General features: G+C 28.5%; 1 protein-coding gene across 1 annotated transcript in view; it reads right to left on the reverse strand.

Annotated features, from left to right (window-relative positions):
- Positions 1–4,078: 4,078 nt before the first annotated feature.
- clcn2b (chloride channel, voltage-sensitive 2b) overlaps positions 4,079–18,105 on the reverse strand; it is a 76,547-nt gene continuing 62,520 nt past the window's right edge. Inside the window, exons 18-25 of the mRNA XM_051129723.1 lie at positions 17,390–17,580; positions 17,188–17,299; positions 15,267–15,334; positions 15,089–15,157; positions 10,209–10,247; positions 7,989–8,093; positions 7,359–7,445; positions 4,079–5,880 (exon numbers count right to left, since the gene is read on the reverse strand). Of these exons, the coding sequence (XP_050985680.1) occupies positions 5,674–5,880; positions 7,359–7,445; positions 7,989–8,093; positions 10,209–10,247; positions 15,089–15,157; positions 15,267–15,334; positions 17,188–17,299; positions 17,390–17,580 (878 nt within the window). The 3' untranslated portion in view covers positions 4,079–5,673. The remainder of the gene's footprint in view (positions 5,881–7,358; positions 7,446–7,988; positions 8,094–10,208; positions 10,248–15,088; positions 15,158–15,266; positions 15,335–17,187; positions 17,300–17,389; positions 17,581–18,105) is intronic.

The following is an 18,105-nucleotide window of genomic DNA, read 5'->3' on the forward strand; positions in this document are numbered from 1 at the left end:
TTGGTGTAGATACAGTTTTCACTCAGGAAATTACGTAAATTTCACCAATAATTACAAAGAAATAGCAAGTAACACCAAACGTGAAATTAGAAAGTAGAAAGACTAAAATAGTACTCCAATTATTGTTTTGTTTACAATTTCCAAAAGTAATTTTTACAGAGTAATTAGCAGGATTTCTGTACAAAAAGCCTAATTTTAAGGGTTAGGAGAGCGTCTCATTGCAGATCTCTAAGGAGAAACGTAAGTTAATGTGACAGATGGTGTTTCTCGTTTGTATTCGTGTGTGTGAATGAACTGACTCTCGGCTGAAACTCACTCTGGGCTTTATAACCTTCTTACCTCAGCAACAGCCAATCAGAACGAAACAACCCGACCAATCAGAAACCAGCATTACAAAACCACCACCAGAACATATGCTGTTTATGAAACGATGGAGGAGAAAAACACTCTCTGAATGTTTTCATGTTAAAATCTCATTTATCCCAGAGATAGAAAGTTTTTAAACTTAAGTTTTAAACCTTCTTAATTTTTACCATTGGTTTTTACTAATAACTTATAAAGTTATAAACTTATAAACTCGGTCTAGAAGTTAATAAAAACAAAGAACTCGAGTCTAAAACTCTGAGAAATGAAGATTTTACCCTGTAAACTGAAGGTGAGCGTTGAGATTTCTTAAGACTGTCAGTTTCTTACTAGTGTTTTTGTCTTGTTTTCTTCACACATCATACATTTGGAGAAAAGAATACAAACATTTCTTCAGTCATAGATAGTTTTAATTCTGGTTACGAACAAACAAAAAAATGTTATTGCACAAATACATTATCCTCCAACAATACAACAACAATAATATCAAAAATAAAATCATGGTTGATCTACTTTTGCTGATCACATGTAAGATTGTTAATAAATATGATTCTCAGAACAACATATTCTAATACATGAAATGAAATAGACCACGACATATTTAATAAAGCAATAACGATTTTGCTCTTTTGGTCCGTGCGTCTTCCAGTATTAATAAAAAGTCATTTCAGAGAAGATACTGGCACCGTTTTTGGACACAAAACACAAAACATTCTCTGAGATGCAATTAAAACGTTCCCACAACGCAAAGAAAAAAACATCACAACGAGATATTGTCTGAAGTCGTCAAAAAATGACTTGCATGAAATGGAAACAGGAACAAAGGAACAAATAAATGGCAAAAGGAAGAACGTATTTAAGTTAATATGATATTTTAAATATATTAAGATCTGTAAATCTACATGAATCAACAAAAATAAGCCTCTTCTCCAACGGCGAACAGATTAAAGCTTATTGGTCAAATCTGTCAGTTAACAATCAGAATTAAATAAATTCAACTTGGCTCCGATTAAAAACGATCATTTAGAAAATCACAACAAACATTTACAACAGTCAATAAAATACTCAGATTTCACTTTTGTTCTGTTCGGCTGTTGTTCGTAGAAATGCACGAATACGTTTGCAGATGAATCTCACAAAACCCGTCAAAAACACGTCTGTTTCATATTATACCATATATATATATATATATACGACATAATATTTAGCCTCAAGAAAATGCAGATTACTTGTAGGACCATTAAGATTTTTTTTACATAAAAAAACCCCACAATAATATATAAGTATATTTAATTTAAGTATTTTTAATTAAGTATTTATAGTTGCATTTTGAAATTACTTTGAAAATCATAAAATGAAGAAGTAAAAAATTATATTTTGCCTGAAAAACAATGCATTTCACTTTTAGGACCATTTTGCATTACAATTATATTAATATTGAACTTAGATTATTTCTATAAGTTGTTTTGCATTTTTCATTATTTTATATAACTTAACAGTTTTTCAGAATGAGAATTTAAAATATGAAAAAAAAAAAAAAAAAAAAAAATCACAATGCAAAAAAAAAAAAAAAACAAAATCTTCAAATGGCTCAAAATAAATTGTTTTAAAATGGATATTACTTGTAGGACCATTAAGATTTTTTTACATTAAAAAACACAATATATAAGTATTTATAGTTGCATTTTGAAATACTTCTGCAATTTTCATTATTCTTAATGATGAATATCATTTCAATTCAAATTACAAAAACTAATTAAAAGTACATAAAAATACTATAATGTACTTGAAATGAAAAATCAATCATTAGATTAAAAAAAAATCAGAACTTACTTTTTCACTACTTTTAGAGTCATTAATAATATAATGTATTATATTAATAATATAATGTATTTATACGTCATAGTTGTTTTTCTTATTTTTAGCTACTTTGAAAATAATGAAAAATACAACAACAATAAAAATAGATGATTTTCATTTAAATTCTCATTCTAAAAAAAATAATGAAAATTCATATATATTTATGTTATATATAAATTTAAATATAAGTTCATACACCATAGTTGTATGTTTTCTTTTCCCTCATTATTTTCAGAGATGGTTTGCATTTACATTGTTTTGCACGAAATATTTATTATTGAACTTAGATTTTATATATCTATATATCTATATATATATATATATATATATATATATATATATATATATATATATAAAATAAAGAATGAGAATTTAAAAGAAAATCAGCAGGAAAATACTGAAAATGTTAAAAAATACTCATAATATATGCATAGAATATACACTCAAAAAACATTCAGAAAAATGATTGTAATTTGAATTTAGAGGAAAAATAAATCATAATGCAAAAAAAAACAAATCTTAGTGTTCAAATGGCTCAAAATGACTGGTTTTAAATACGAGTAGGACGAGTTTCTGACAAGTTTTGTGAAATTCATCATCAGTCATCATAGACATTTTTAAAAATACAAGAGAAAAAGAAAGAGACAGAAAGAGATTCTACTGTCAGATGTGTGTTTTCCTGCAGCTTTACGCCCAAGTGCTAAAATGATCAAAAAAAGCATCACATTCTCCTCGATCAATAGAAACCAGTGGGAAGGACTGACGTTTGATTTCCCAAAATACATATATATCTATAAAAACGAGTGGTTACTTCAAAGGAAACGTGTTTAAACTCAAAAAAACCCCTCAAAACGTCACCATTAGTTTGTTCATAATTTGACTAATGTCAATTGAGATGTTGTGCTGACCGTGATTGATTTCAGCTAACCGTCCTCAGTGCAAACGTGCAAAAAACAAAGGTGCCGAATCGTTCAAAAAGGCACGTTAGTGTCAATCCCAACAGAGAAAGCGCTAAAAAGTGCACATCCTTACATAAGAGTCTGCGTGGGCGAGATTCGCTTCATCTGACATTGACCAGATAACATACGAGTGGTTTGGCTTCAAACGCCGCCGGAATCTCGTGTTGGAGATTCAACAAGAGGAAAAAAAAAGTCTGAAAGAGTTTTGAAAAACACTGCGCTGAACAGAAAAATCACTCCCACTCCGTCTCATTCTCTTCATCGCTCTGTTCTCTCTGCCACCTACTGCGTCCGCCTACAGATCCGCTTTATATAGAGAGGAATCTAATGCCCACCTGACAAAATAATATAAAAAACACAGATGAAGAGCTCGGAAAAACGGGTAAGGTAAAAGGTAAAGAAGTGCGAGGGGAAAAAAGCTGAATTGTTAGAAATAAATTCAGGATAGCTGCGTGAAAGGACATAATTGCAAGAAGTCGTAATTGCGATAAATTAAATTGCGAAAAAGTAATAACTGAAAGAAGAAGAGTCATACTGGTGAGAAATAAAATCAATAGCTGCAAGACAATTTCAGAATAGCAAGAACACAAACAAAGTTCTAATTGCAAGAAGAAAGTCAACTGAAGAAGAAAAAAAATCAGAAGAAAAAGTCATAAAATCATAATAAAAAAAAAAAAAAAATCATAATTGCGAGAAATGTCAATGGCAAGAAAAAATTCATATTATGAGAAAAGTCATAATTGCTGGAAAAAAGTCATAATTGTTAAAAAAAAAAAAGTCAATTTTCAGAAAAAAGTCATAAATGCACAATTCATAATTGCAAAAAAAGTCATAATTGCTGAAAAAGTTGTAATTGTGAGAAGTCATAATTGTAAAAAAAAAAAAAAAAAAAAAAAAAAAAAAAAAGTCAATTGCGAGAAGAAAAGTCATAATTGAAAAAGCCAATTTTCAGAAAGAAGTTGTACATATGGAAAAAGTCATAATTGCGAAAAAAGTCATAATTGTGAAAAAATCAATTGAAAAAGTCAATTTTTTGAAAAAAAAAAAAAAAATAAATCATACATACGGAAAAAATCATAATTGCAAAAAAGGTCACGATTCCTGGAAAAGTCATCATTGTGCGAAGAAAAGTCATAATAACAAAAAAGTCAACTGAAAAGACAAAAGAGAAAAAAGTCGTACATACGAAAAAAATTAAATTGCCAAAAAAATTCATAATTGCTGGAAGTGTCATATTGTAATAAATTAAATATTTGTCCTTGTTTAAATTAAATATTAAACACATATTGTGAGAAAAGTCGTAATTGTGAAAAACAAAATCATGATTACAAAAAAGCCCATTCAAAAAGTACATTTTCAGAAAAAGTCGTACATACGAAAAAGTCAACTGCAAAAAAAAAAATGCTGGAAAAGTCGTACATACGAAAAAAGTCTTAATTGCGAAAAAAGTTGATTGAAAAAAAAATAAAAAATCATAACTCCTGGAAAAGTCAAAATTGCGAAAAAAAAGTCATGATTATGAAAAAAAAAAAGGTCAACTGAAAAAGTTCATTTTTAGAAAAAGCGGTACATGCAAAAAAAGTCAATTGCGAAAAAATCAATTACAAAAAAAGTCAATTGTAATCAGAAAAAAGTTGTACATATGAAAAGTCATAATTGCGAAAAAAGTCATAATTATGAAAAAAATCAATTGAAAGTAAATTTTCAGAAAAAAGTCGTACATATGAAAAAAGTCATAATGGAAAAAACAAAAAAAAGAAGTCAATCGAAAAAGTCAATTTTCAGAAAAAAAGTTGTAGATACGAAAAAAGTCATCATTGCAGAAAAGTCATAACTGCAAAAAAAGGTTAGAATTAAGAAAAAAAGTCAATTGAAAAGTAGATTTTCAGAAAAAGGTCGTACATACGAAAAAAAAAAGTCATAATTGTGAACAAAAAAACAGTCAACTGTAAGAATAGCTGTAATTTCGAGAAGTAACATCATAATTGAAAAAAAAAAAAAAAAACTATTGGAAGAAAGCAAGAGAAGGGTCAATAATAAGGAAGAAGGCATTACTGCATGGGGGGAAAAAATCTGAATAGTGAGAAAAGTCAATTGTGAGAAAAAAAGACATAACTGCAAGAAAAAGGACATAATTGCGAGAAAAAAAAACTAGCGAGCAATAAACTCCCCAATATAAAGACCACACGAGACACCAGATGAAGCATCAAACGGAGCTTGCGCATCACACTTCTTAAAAAGTGAAAATGGGAATGAAATCAAGAATAAAATGATCTGTCTCTTTCTGCAACAAACACACATATAAACACACACACACACAAATATACACACGCACTCCAGGAGCCTTGACATGGAAAAAAGGACAAAGTCCAGATAGTCCCTGATTCTCCAAAAGGGGAAGTGAATTAGTGTGGGAAGTAAAGACGGGAAGAGCTGACCGCGAGCCGGGGGATTTTTGGATGCGCGAAACAGTCTGTGCGTCGGCCGCGGGTCACTGCGACTTGTCGTCCGAGTCGGAGGTGTTGGGTTGGTGTTCTCTGGGAATGCTGAGGCTGGTGTGACGATCCCACAGTTTGTGGAGTTCGGTGGCTTCGCTTTCGCTGCTGGTGCCGCTGGTGCCGCTGTCTCTGAAACTGGCCAGCGGCGGACGAACCTTCACACCCTTCACCGTCATCGAGCCCTCGATGGCTTTACGCAGCTGCAGCACAAACGACACATTAAACTCATCCGTTTACAAACGATTTCCATTTCAAATAAATGAAGCACAACTTTTTTCAACATTGATAATAATCAGAAATGTATCAAAGCTCGTTTCTGCCAAGGAATTAAAAACATCAACAAAAAATTTTATTTCTATACTTTTGTTCTCAGAATTGCAAGTTTGTATCTTAGAACTGAATTAAAAATTGCAATAACACTTTTCTTCTCAGAACTCAAAATTATTTTTTTCTTTCATCTCACAATTCTGACTTTTGTCCTCAAAAAAAAAAAATGGAAAAAAGTCAGATTTGTGAAATTATAAAAAGTCATAACTGGAAGAAAAAAACTGATTGCAGTCACAATTGTGAAGAAAAATTCAAAACTGCAAGAAAAATTTGTGATTGCAACGAGTCAATTGCAAGAAAATGAAAAACTACGAGAGTCATGATTGCGAGAAAAAGTCATAATTGCATTAAGTCATAATTGCAAGAAAAAATGCCATGTTTGTGAGAAAAATCATAATTGCAATGAAAATAATAATTGCAAGGAAAAAAAGTCATATTTGTGAGAAAAGTCATAATTGCAATGAAATCATTACAAGAAGAAAAGTCATTGATGAGAAGTCATAATTACAAGAAAAACATCATAACTGAGAAAAGTCAATTATAAGAAAAAAGTAATTGCAAAAAAAGTCATAATTGCAAAAAAGTCATAAATGCAAGATACAAATAATTGCAAGAAAAAAATAATTGCAAAAAAGTCATAATTGCAAGAAAAGTCAATTGCAAGAAAAAAGTCATAATTACAAGAAAAACATAATTGTGAGAAAAGTCAATTATAAGAAAAAAGTCATAATTGCAAAAATTCATAATTGCAAAAAAAGTCATAATTGCAAGAAAAAGTCATAATTGAAAGAAAAAAAAAATGCAAAAGTGTCATAATTGCAAAAAATAAAAAAATAAATAATTGCAAGAAAAAAAGTCAATTGCAAAAACGTAATACTTGCAAAAAAGTCATAATTGCAAAAAAATAACAATAATAATAATAGCAAGAAAAAAGTCATAATTGCAAAAAAAAGTCATAATTGCAAGAAATTCATAACTGTGAGAAAAGTCAATTATAAGAAAAAAGCCATAATTTCCAAAAAAAATCAAAATTGCAAGAAAGTCATAATTGAAAGAAAAAAAGTAATGTTTGTGAGAAGTCATAATTGCAATGAAAATCATAATTGCAAGAAAAAGTCATAATTGTAAGAAAAAAGGTCATATTTATGAAAAAAGTCATAACTGCGAGTAAAAAGTGCAATGTGAGGAAAACCATAATTTTGAGGAAGAAAGCCCAGAATTGTGAAATATAAAAATTGTAATTGCAAGAAATCAGCAATCAATAATTGTTTAACAGATATTCATGTAGACAATGAAATTGTAATAATATTTCACAGTTTGTCACTGATTTGTGTGATTAGCAAACTCTCACCTCTCTTAGCGAAACGACTCCGATAAGTCTCCCGATGCTGGTGACGTAAGCGTGATCCAAACCCAACAGAGAGAAGATGGTGTGAGTCTGTCAGAGAAACAGAAAGAATCATCATGCAAACAAATATAGAAGTAAAATAAGTAGTACAATACACGTCATAATATTAATAACACACAAACGGTAGTGCTGTCATGCACCAAAAACATTCAGTGTTGTTTTTCAAGACACTTTTTAACAATGTAAGTTGGAAAAGCATACATTTTAAACTACATTGTGACCACACACATGCACACATACACACATGCATAAATCAGTGTGTGTGTGTGGATGGAGACATAATGAGTGCACATACTAGTGTAGAAATGTGTAGGTGTGGGAGGAGGATGAATGGACCGCATTAAGCACATTTACAGCTGCAGGCAGGAGACGTGTGTGTGTGTGTGTGTGTGTACCACTGCAGAGCGGGTCTTAATGAACACTTCTGTGCTCTTGCCACAAGTGAGTTTGGAAATGCAGACGATAAATCCAGTGTCAGCAATATATATGTGTATGTGTGTGTGTGTAGAACCCTTTAATATAAAATGTCAAGAGAGTTTCTATTGGTATATATCCTTACACACACTCTCTCACCTTGTGCAGTGAAGTGCGCTCCACCAGCTGGAAGGGGGCGGGGTCAATCTTGCAGTTGTTGAAGTTCACCTGCTCGTCAAGCTGTTGCTCCTCCCACTCCTCAATCTGTATTCACAGCCACAGGTGCTTTATTGACTTCATGTACTTGTCATTTATACGTTTTATTGCTTAATATCATCCGTTTGATATTTCTTTGTTAGTTAGAAATGTCTTCTTTTTTTACTCATTAACTTTTTACATATTTGTAAAATTTGGTTTGTTAGGATAGGATGATTTTTGGCCGAGATACTTTATAATAATATAATAAAAGAACAAATACACTGTTTTATTCTTAATTTATGAAGCTTTGCACAATTAATTTTTTTGATTATAAACATCGTAAATCTACAAAAAAAAAAAAAAAAAAAAAAAAAAAAAAAAAAAATATATATATATATATATATATATATATATATACACACACACACACACACACACACACACACACACATATATATATATATATATATATATATATATACATATATATATAATGACCTTTTTTATTATCAGTCTGTAATAGTAATAGAAAATATTTAAAAATATATATTTTTAAATTATTTTCAATGGGAAAAAAATTGATCATAATTATTGCATAAATATTAATTAGTACCATGAAATTCTCTCAAAATACAAGTAATTATGTCCAAAATCAATTAGACAATTTATAGGCCTTTTATATAGAGCTATATGGGCTAAACCATGGAAGTGCAGATGTTTTTCTTATTTTACTCCCACCAGATGACACTAATCTGGTTTTAAAAACTGGATTTTTTAAGGCATTGTCTCTATTTTAACACGAAATACTGCCATAATCGTGCCAAAATGTTTTAAAAAATATCTTTTTCTATTATTTTCAATGGAAAAAAAATTGATCAAAATTACTGCATAAATATTAATTATTACCGTGAAATTCTCTCAAAATACAAAAGGAAAAAGAAAAAATATTATTAAACAAAAATATGTTACATTGATTTTACTAGGAGGAAAAAAAAAAAAGTTACATTTTAGGTGTCCGGTCACTTTTGACCGTGAAGACCACAAGTGTGACTCCCAAATAAGGAGCACCAGTGTGTTATGAGAGGTTTTCACTATTACAGCCGCTGTGTGCTCACCTCGCCAAGAGTCTAAATATATATCCAAAACCATAACTTAATAAAAATAAGTAATTATGCCCAAAAACAATTAGAGAATTTATAGGCCTTTTATATAGAGCTAAATGGGCTAAACCATAGAATTTCAGATGTTTTTCTTATTTTAGTCCCACCAGATGACACTAATCTGGCTTTAAAAATTGGATTTTTAAGGCATTGTTTCTATTTTAACATGAAATACTGCCACAATCAAAAAGTAATAGAAAATATTATTAAAAAAAAATTTTTTTTTGTATTATTTTCAATGAAAAAAAAAGGATCATAACTACTGCATAAATATTAATTAGTACCGTGAAATTCTCTCAAAATACAAAAGGAAAAAGAAAAAATATTATTAAACAAAAATATGTTACATTGATTTTACTAGGGGAAAAAAAAAAAGTTACATTTTAGGTGTCCGGGCACTTTTGACCGTGAAGACCACAAGTGCGACTCCCAAATAAGAATCAGGGTTTATGAGAGGTTTTCACTATTACAGCTGCTGTGTGCTCACCTCACCAAGAGTCATGTCATCTTCTGCGTCTGTGTTTGAGAATGTCTAAATATATATCCAACCCCACAACTTATGTCTAAAACAATTAAGACAATTTACAGGCCTTTTATGTAGAGCTATATAGGCTAAACCATGGAATTGCAGATGTTTTTCTTATTTTACTTCCACCAGATGACACTAATCTGGCTTAAAAACTGGATTTTAAAGACATTGTCTCTATTTTAACATGAAATACTGCTATAATCAAAAAGTAATAGAAAATATTTAAAAAAAAAATTTTTGTATTATTTTCAATGGAAAAAATGGATCATAATTACTGCATAAATATTAATCAGTACCATGAAATTCTCTCAAAATACAAAAGAAAGAAGAAAAAATATTATTAAATATTATTATAAAATATTATTAACCGTTAACCGTACATTGACCGTGACCTTTACACTTTTGACCGTGAAGACCACAAGTGTGACTCCCAAATAAGGAGCACCAGTGTGTTATGAGAGGTTTTCACTATTACAGCCGCTGTGTGCTCACCTCGCCAAGAGTCATGTCATCCTCTGCGTCTGGATCCTCCTGAAACACACACACACACGCACACACACTCAAAGTGAAACTCCTGCGCCGTCACTCAGAAAAAACGCTTTGCAGTAACATTACATAAGAAACATGGCAAGCCTGAATACAAAACCCCGGCCTAAATAGACTGTGAACAGAGAATTTACAGTTTCTCTTTGTCCTTTTCCTGTGTGATTTGGTTGGAGTGTAATATACGAGTGTGTGTTGGTGATTTGTAATGCTAATACGTTGTGTCATCTGATCGATATCTGCGAGCGCGGCTTTGGCAGTCGACCGATTCGAGTTCCTCTTCCTCCCTCTTCATCTCTTTCAGGCTAAATTTAATCGATGAGATCAGCCTGCAGTTGCACTTTTCTCCGCACAAGTATATCACACACACACACAGATATTGGCGTATAAATCTTTGCAGCACTCTCTACGCATTAATAAAACATCCATCCATTAGTGCTGGTTTCTGTAGAAATGTGAGCGTAATGTAATGAGCAGACAGACGGCCTGCGGGTCTTGCTCTCACACCACGCTCAAACCATTTACTGCTCCACTACCTGAGAAAGAGACAGAGACGCCGTCATGATGTGCGGTGTGCATGGTGTGAGTGTTTTTATGGGCGTTAGGTGTGTTTGACAATCATGAAAGATTTTGGAAAAATGAGAAAGGTCTGCAACGTGTTGCTTTGGACTGAAACAAGTGGAAAAATTTCGCTTTTTTTTTTTCAGTCAACAAAATGAGGAAACAAAGTAGCAAAAACCATACAATGTTAACAAATGTAAACGTATTGTAAAATTTCCTGAAATCTATTTACGAAAACACATTTAACTTAAAAATAGGTATAATATAATACATCTAATCTAATCCAATTTTTAAATAAAAAAATAAAATGTTAAAAAATAAAAATGAAAATTATTTTAAAACAAAATATAAAAACATTTCCACAGTTTTCTCTTGTTGAATTAATTAAAAAATCTTTTTTTTTTTTTTTTTTTGGTTATTATACAAATTGTTGGCACAAAACAACAAAGAAAAAAATGTGCACACTTTTCTCTCTTTTTTTATATTTTCAAATATACATAATTCAGTCCTGTTTGCCAACAAAATTACGAAACAAAGTAGCAAAAACCATATAACGTTAACTAATGTAGTCAACTAATGTTAACAAATGGAAACTTATTGTAAAGTTTTCCTGAAATGTATTTATGAAAACACTTTTAACTTAAAAATAAGTACAATATAATAAATCAAAATTTTAAATAATAATAATAATAATAAAAAAAAACTAATATTTAAAAACAAAACTTTGGGGAAAAAATTGCATTGCTTTCTCTTTTTAAATTAATTGATAAAAATTAAATGATTACTTTTATACGTTATTATAAAAATTGGTGGTGCAAAACAACAACTCTTTTTAAAAATATTTTCAAGCATACATATTGTAATTCGGTCCTTTTTGTCAACAAAATAAGGAATCAAATTAGCGAAACCATAACCACAGAAATCTATTTATGAAGACACTTTTAACTTAAAAATAAGTATAAAAAAATAATTCTATTCTAATTTTTTAATTAAAAAAATTAAATAAAAAAGTAAAATATTTAAAAACAAACCAACTGAAAAACTTTGCATAGTTTTCTCTTTTTAAATTAACTATTTTTTTTTAATCTATTATAATATTTATAGGTTATTTTACAAATTGGTGGTGCAAAACTTGCACACTTTTATCTTTTTTAAAATATTTTCAAACACACATATTGTAATTCAGTCCTTTTTTCCAACAAAATAAGGAATCAAAGTAGCAAAAACCATATAATGTTAACTAATGTAGTCAACTAATGTTAACAAATGGAAACTTATTGTACATTTTCCTGAAATTTATTTATGAAAACACTTTTAACTTAAAAATAAGTGTAATATAATACATCTAATCTCATCTTTAAATAAAAAATAAAATGTAAAAAATGCAAAATATTTTAAAACAAAACAATTATTTTTTTTAATTATGTTTTTATATATTATATTTTTATATATTACATATATATTTTTTATATTTTATATATATATATATATATATATATATATTATCTAATCTAATAAAAAAAATTAAAACAAAACAATTAAAAAAAATAGACAGCTTTTTCCTTTTAATTAATTAATAATTTTTTTTAATCATAATTTTTTTTTAGGTTATTATACAAATTGTTGGTGCAAAACAACAAATAAAACATTTGCACACTTCTCTCTTTAAAATATTAAAATATTTTCAAACATGCATAATTTAGTTCTTTTAGCCAAAAAAAAAAAAAGAAAAAAAAAAGAAAAGTAGCAAACCAACTAATTTTAACAAACGGAACCGTTTTGTAAAGTTTTACAGAAATCTATTTATGAAAACACTTTTAACTTAAAATATGTATAATAATATAATAACATAATATTGTTAAAAATTAATTAATAAAAAAATAATAAAAAGAGAAAGCTATGCAAATATTTCAGTTTTTTGCATTTTTTTGCATTTCAATAATAAATATATTAAATTAATATTATATTATATTATATTATATACATCACTATTGAAATTGATGGTACAAAAGGACAAATTTGCACACCTTTCTCTTTTTGAAATATTTTTAAACATACATAATTGGGTCATTTTTAACAACAAAATTAAATAATTACATTTAAAATGGAAAAAAATAAAGCCGTGCATTTTTTTCAAGTTGTTTTGCACTGTCCATTTCCATAATAGTAAGTGCAAAAAATTGCATGCTGTTCTCTCTTTTTTAATTTTAAAACATACATAATTTAGTCATTTTTGACAGTAAAATCAGCATGAACCGTATAACACAGATTAGCGCTGCTGTCGTAGATGAAGGTTGAGGTTTATCATTATGTAGCCATTATGCTGTTCTTTTTAAGTACGCAAATGTATTTCCATAGCAACTGTGTGACATCACGACCGACACTAGTTCAGTTTCACAAAAACATTTGCACAAACATTTACTCAAGATGTGGGTCATTCAACAGCTCCGACTGACGCTAGAAATGAACATCATCCACACACAATCCTGCCTCCGTTAGCCACTGCATTAACTAACATTACATAACAATGAGCAATGCATCTTTACAGTGTTTATTCATGTCTGTTAATGTTAATAAAAAATACAACTGTTCATTGTTAGTTCACAGCTCAGATCCATTAAATCATTTTAGCAGATATTATACCTTTGATTTTAATAATTTATTAGTAAACATCGAAACTGAAACATTAACTAAGATTATTAAATGCTTTAGAATAATTTTGTATTGTTAGTTCGTGTTAACTAATATAGTTAATTAATGGTAACAAAATGGAACATTATTATAAAGTACTGATGAAAACACTTTTCACTTTTCACTTAAAACTAAGTATAATATAATATTAAATAATACAATAATAATATTAAGTAATATAAAAAATAATATAATATAAAGTAATATAAAGTAATATAATATAATATAATTTAAAGTAATATAATATAATATAATATAATATAAAATAATATAACATAATATAATATAAAATAATATAATAAAATTTAAAGTAATAAAAAATAATATAAAATAAAATAATATAATATAATATAATATAATATAAAATAATATAACGTAATACAAAATATTATAGTATAAAGTAATATAATATAATATATAAAGTAATATAATATAAAATAATATAATAAAATTTAAAGTAATAAAAAAATAATATAAAGTAATATTATATAATATAATATAATATAAAATAATACAATATAATATAATATAATACAAAATAATATAACGTAATATAAAATATTATAGTATAAAGTAATATAACACAATATAATATATAAAGTAATATAATATAAAGTAATATAAAATATAATATAACATAATACATAAAGTAATATAATATATTATAATAAATTATCATATAATATAATATAATATATAACAACATAATAATAATAAAAACAGAAAAGGGTCACATTGTTAAATAAATAAATAAATAATATACATCAAATATAATGAAATAAAACATGCCTAAATAATATATCACAGGTTTAATGTATGATTAAAAAGTGTAATTTCTTTTAATTTTAAGGTGCTAATGTTGAAATAAGTTTAATGTGTGTTATGATTAATTAATATTTAATATTTTGCTACTCAAATCAAATCAAATATAAAATGAACCCATTAAAAATATATATTATACAAAATAATCTTTAAAGCAAAAGCACTTTGACACCTTTAATCTATTATGAAGACCTAAGAAAACCGTTACAACCACAACTGACTTTAATTGCATGGACAAAAAAAACAACAAAAAACATGTCATACAGGTTTGGAGTGACATAAAGGTGAGTAAATGATGAAAAAATGATTATTTTAGGTGAATTATCCTTTATAGTTTAATATCTAAACTCTACAGCAGGACTGTGCTTTACATGAAGTGAGCAAGACGAGTGTTATGAGACGCAATCATTTACTGGCTCCGCCCACTGCTCATGCAACACGCACTGATTGGCCAGTTCTGATGTCATGCTGATGATTGACAGCTACGCATGCTTGGTCGCCTCCCACGTTCCTGCTAGATTATACCATTTCTGACCTTTGAACCTTCACTCTGGTGCAGACCGATCAAAACAATGATGTGAGTTTAATGTTTACCACAATAAAAAAATCAGAGTGTTTTGGAATGTGGTAAAATCTCTATTTGCGGTTCAGCAGGTCAAAGGTCAGAAGCAGGCACGAGAAAGGCGTTCATGATAAGATGATGACAGATGATGACGCGATGATTTGACGAGCCCGTGATTTATCGCGCCTCTTACCAAGACCGAAATCCTGACGCGTTTGGGCGGCCTGAAGTCTGGAGCGACTGTGTGCTCCACGTTATTATTCTTCCACAGGTGAAAAATGGAGGGAAAACATAATATAGACACCAAAAAAACTTCAAATGATAACCCTCATACAAACATAAAAGTGTGTGTGTGTGAGAGAGAGTCCCACCTCCATTGCATCAGTCTGAGGTCGAGCACATAACAGATTCTTTAAGCCAATGCCAGAATCATGAGGACCTAAAAACAAATAACACTCACAATTAATATAATATAATATAATATATAATATAATATAGAAAAAAAGAAGGAAAAAAGGTTTTAAAGTACCATTTCCATGGTTAAAAAAAAAAAATAATAATACATAAAAAAAATAAAATATTTGTAAAAAATAATAATAAAAAAAAAACATCACTGTAGGTTTAATGTAAGTTTGAATTAATTTTTATTTTTAGGCTCTAATGACAACTCATGAGGACAGTGTGTTCTGTGTGTTTTCTGTGTTTGTACCTACCTAAGCATATTCTGGGGCAAAATTTGTACTAACAAGTAAGCTAAACTAGACAAAAATAACCCACAAAATTATTTTGTGTAAGACCTCATTTCTAAAAAAAATAATAAATAAAAAAAAAAAAAAAAAAAAAAAGTAAATTAAAAAAAGTTAAAAATAAAAAGGAAAGCAAAAAATAATACAACAAAATAATAAATATAAAAACGAAAAATAGATTTTTTTTTTATTGCAAGACAGAAAGTTTTCTGCTGGAATCAGCTTTTTAAAAATACTTTTTAAAGTACATATTTTAGGGACAAATTTGTACCAAGAAGTGAGTTAAACCTAACAAAAATCACCCAAAAACTAATTCTTTGTACATTCCTCATTTCCAAAAAAATAAAATAAAATAAAATAAATACATGATAGTAATAATAATTAAAAAACACAGTTTAAAAAAAAAAAAATAAATAAAAAAATAAAAAATAAAAAGTAAAAATAATACAAAAACAAAATAATAAATATAAAAACAAAAAATAGTTTTTTCTTCTTCTTCTTTTTTTTTTTAATTGCAAGAAAGAAAGTTTTCAGCTGTTTAAAACTGCTTTTAGGGACAAACTTGTACCAAGAAGTGAGGTAAACCTAATAAAAATCACCCAAAACCGAATTCTGTGTACATTCCTCATTTCCAAAAAAAATAAAAAAATAATAAATAAGTAAATAAAATAAATAAATTACAGTAATATAATTACGAAAACATAGTTAAAAAAAAAGAGAGACAAAAAATAGACAAAAAAATAAATAAATAAATAAATAAAAAGTAAAAATAATACAATAAAATAATAAATATAAAAACAAAAATAGTAAATACATTTTTTAAATTGCTAGGCAGAAAGTTTTCTGCTATAATCAGTTGTTTAAAGCTACTTAAACATATTTTTGGGTCAAATTTGTCACAAGAAGTGAGGTAAACCTAACAACAACAACAACAAAAAAATCACCCCAAAACTAATTTTGTGTATGTCCTTATTTCTTTAAAAAAAAAAAAAAAAATATATATATATATATATATATATATATATATATATATATATATATATATACACATATACACACACACACACATATATATATATATATATATATATATATATATATATAAATAATAATAACAACAATAACAATAGGAAAAAAAAACACAAACAAGAGAGAGAGAGAGAGAGAGAAAAAAAAAAGACAATTTACAAAAAAATAAAAAATTAAAGGAAAGTAAAATACAATAAAATAATAAATATAAAAACCAAAACAGCAAAGCAGCAAATAAAAAATAAATAAATAAAAACAAACAAACAAAAAAAAAGCATACAGAAAAAATAGAAAAAATAAGAAGTGAAAAATGAAAAGGAAAGTAAAAATAATAAATGAAAAGAATAAACAATAAAATAATAAATATAAAAACCAAAACAGCAAATACATTTTTATAATCGCAAGGCAGAAGGTTTTCTGCTAGAATCAGCTATTTGAAACTATCTGTATATAAAAACAACAGAAGTCTATGCAATGTCCACATTTAGACGGATAAATAAAATGTGTGTGACATTACTTGTTGGGATCTCGATGTTTTTCTCGGCGACAGACGTCCTCTTCAGCGCAGGTTTCAGAGGTTTGGGAGAGATCGGACGGGCCGGTGTGAACGACGACTCCTCTGTGGAGATCTACACGCACAAACATTCAAGATCACGTCTCAAAAACTGAGAAAAAGTCTGAAAAAGTAAGATCAGAGAGTCCAGTAAATGCCTTCTGACCTGGAAGCGAACCTCGAGGTTGACCTTTTGACTCCCCTCCTCGCTGCTGGGAGTGCTGACCACGGACACGCGCTTCCTCTCGGCCTCCGCGCGCTCACGTATGAACTCCAGCCGCCGCGCGCGACCCAGATGCTGCGTGAGGATCGCCTGCAACTGAGCGCGCTCAATAGAGCCCAGCAGGATCATCGACTCTACAGATGACAGAAATTAATACTTTAATTCAACAACAACACGTTAAACTGATCAAAAGTGACTGTAAAGACCTTTAGAATGTTACAGAAGATAAAGAAATGCTGTTCTTTTGAACTTTCTATTCATCTGTGAATCCTGAAAAATAAAATGCATGAATACTTCCACAAAAATATTGTGCAGCACAACTGTTTTCAACATTGCTAATAATCATAAATGTTTGTTGAGCAGCAGATCAGCATATTAGAATGATTTCTGAAGGATCATGTGACACTGAAGACTGGAGTAATGATGCTGAAAATTCAGCTGCGCATCACAGAAATCAATTAGAGTTTAACAGATATTCACATAGAAGACAGCTGTTTTACATTAGAATAATATTTCACAATTTTACTGTACTTTTTTATTAAAATAATCAGAATTTTTTTTCCACATACTGTCCTTTAAAATGCAATCTTTTGTACTTAAATTAAAAATCTTGGAAAAATTATTGAAAATATTTACAATTATTTAAATATAAATATCAA

The sequence above is a fragment of the Labeo rohita genome, chromosome 15 (genome assembly GCF_022985175.1).
Source record: "Labeo rohita strain BAU-BD-2019 chromosome 15, IGBB_LRoh.1.0, whole genome shotgun sequence".
NCBI classification, from domain to species: Eukaryota; Metazoa; Chordata; class Actinopteri; order Cypriniformes; family Cyprinidae; genus Labeo; species Labeo rohita.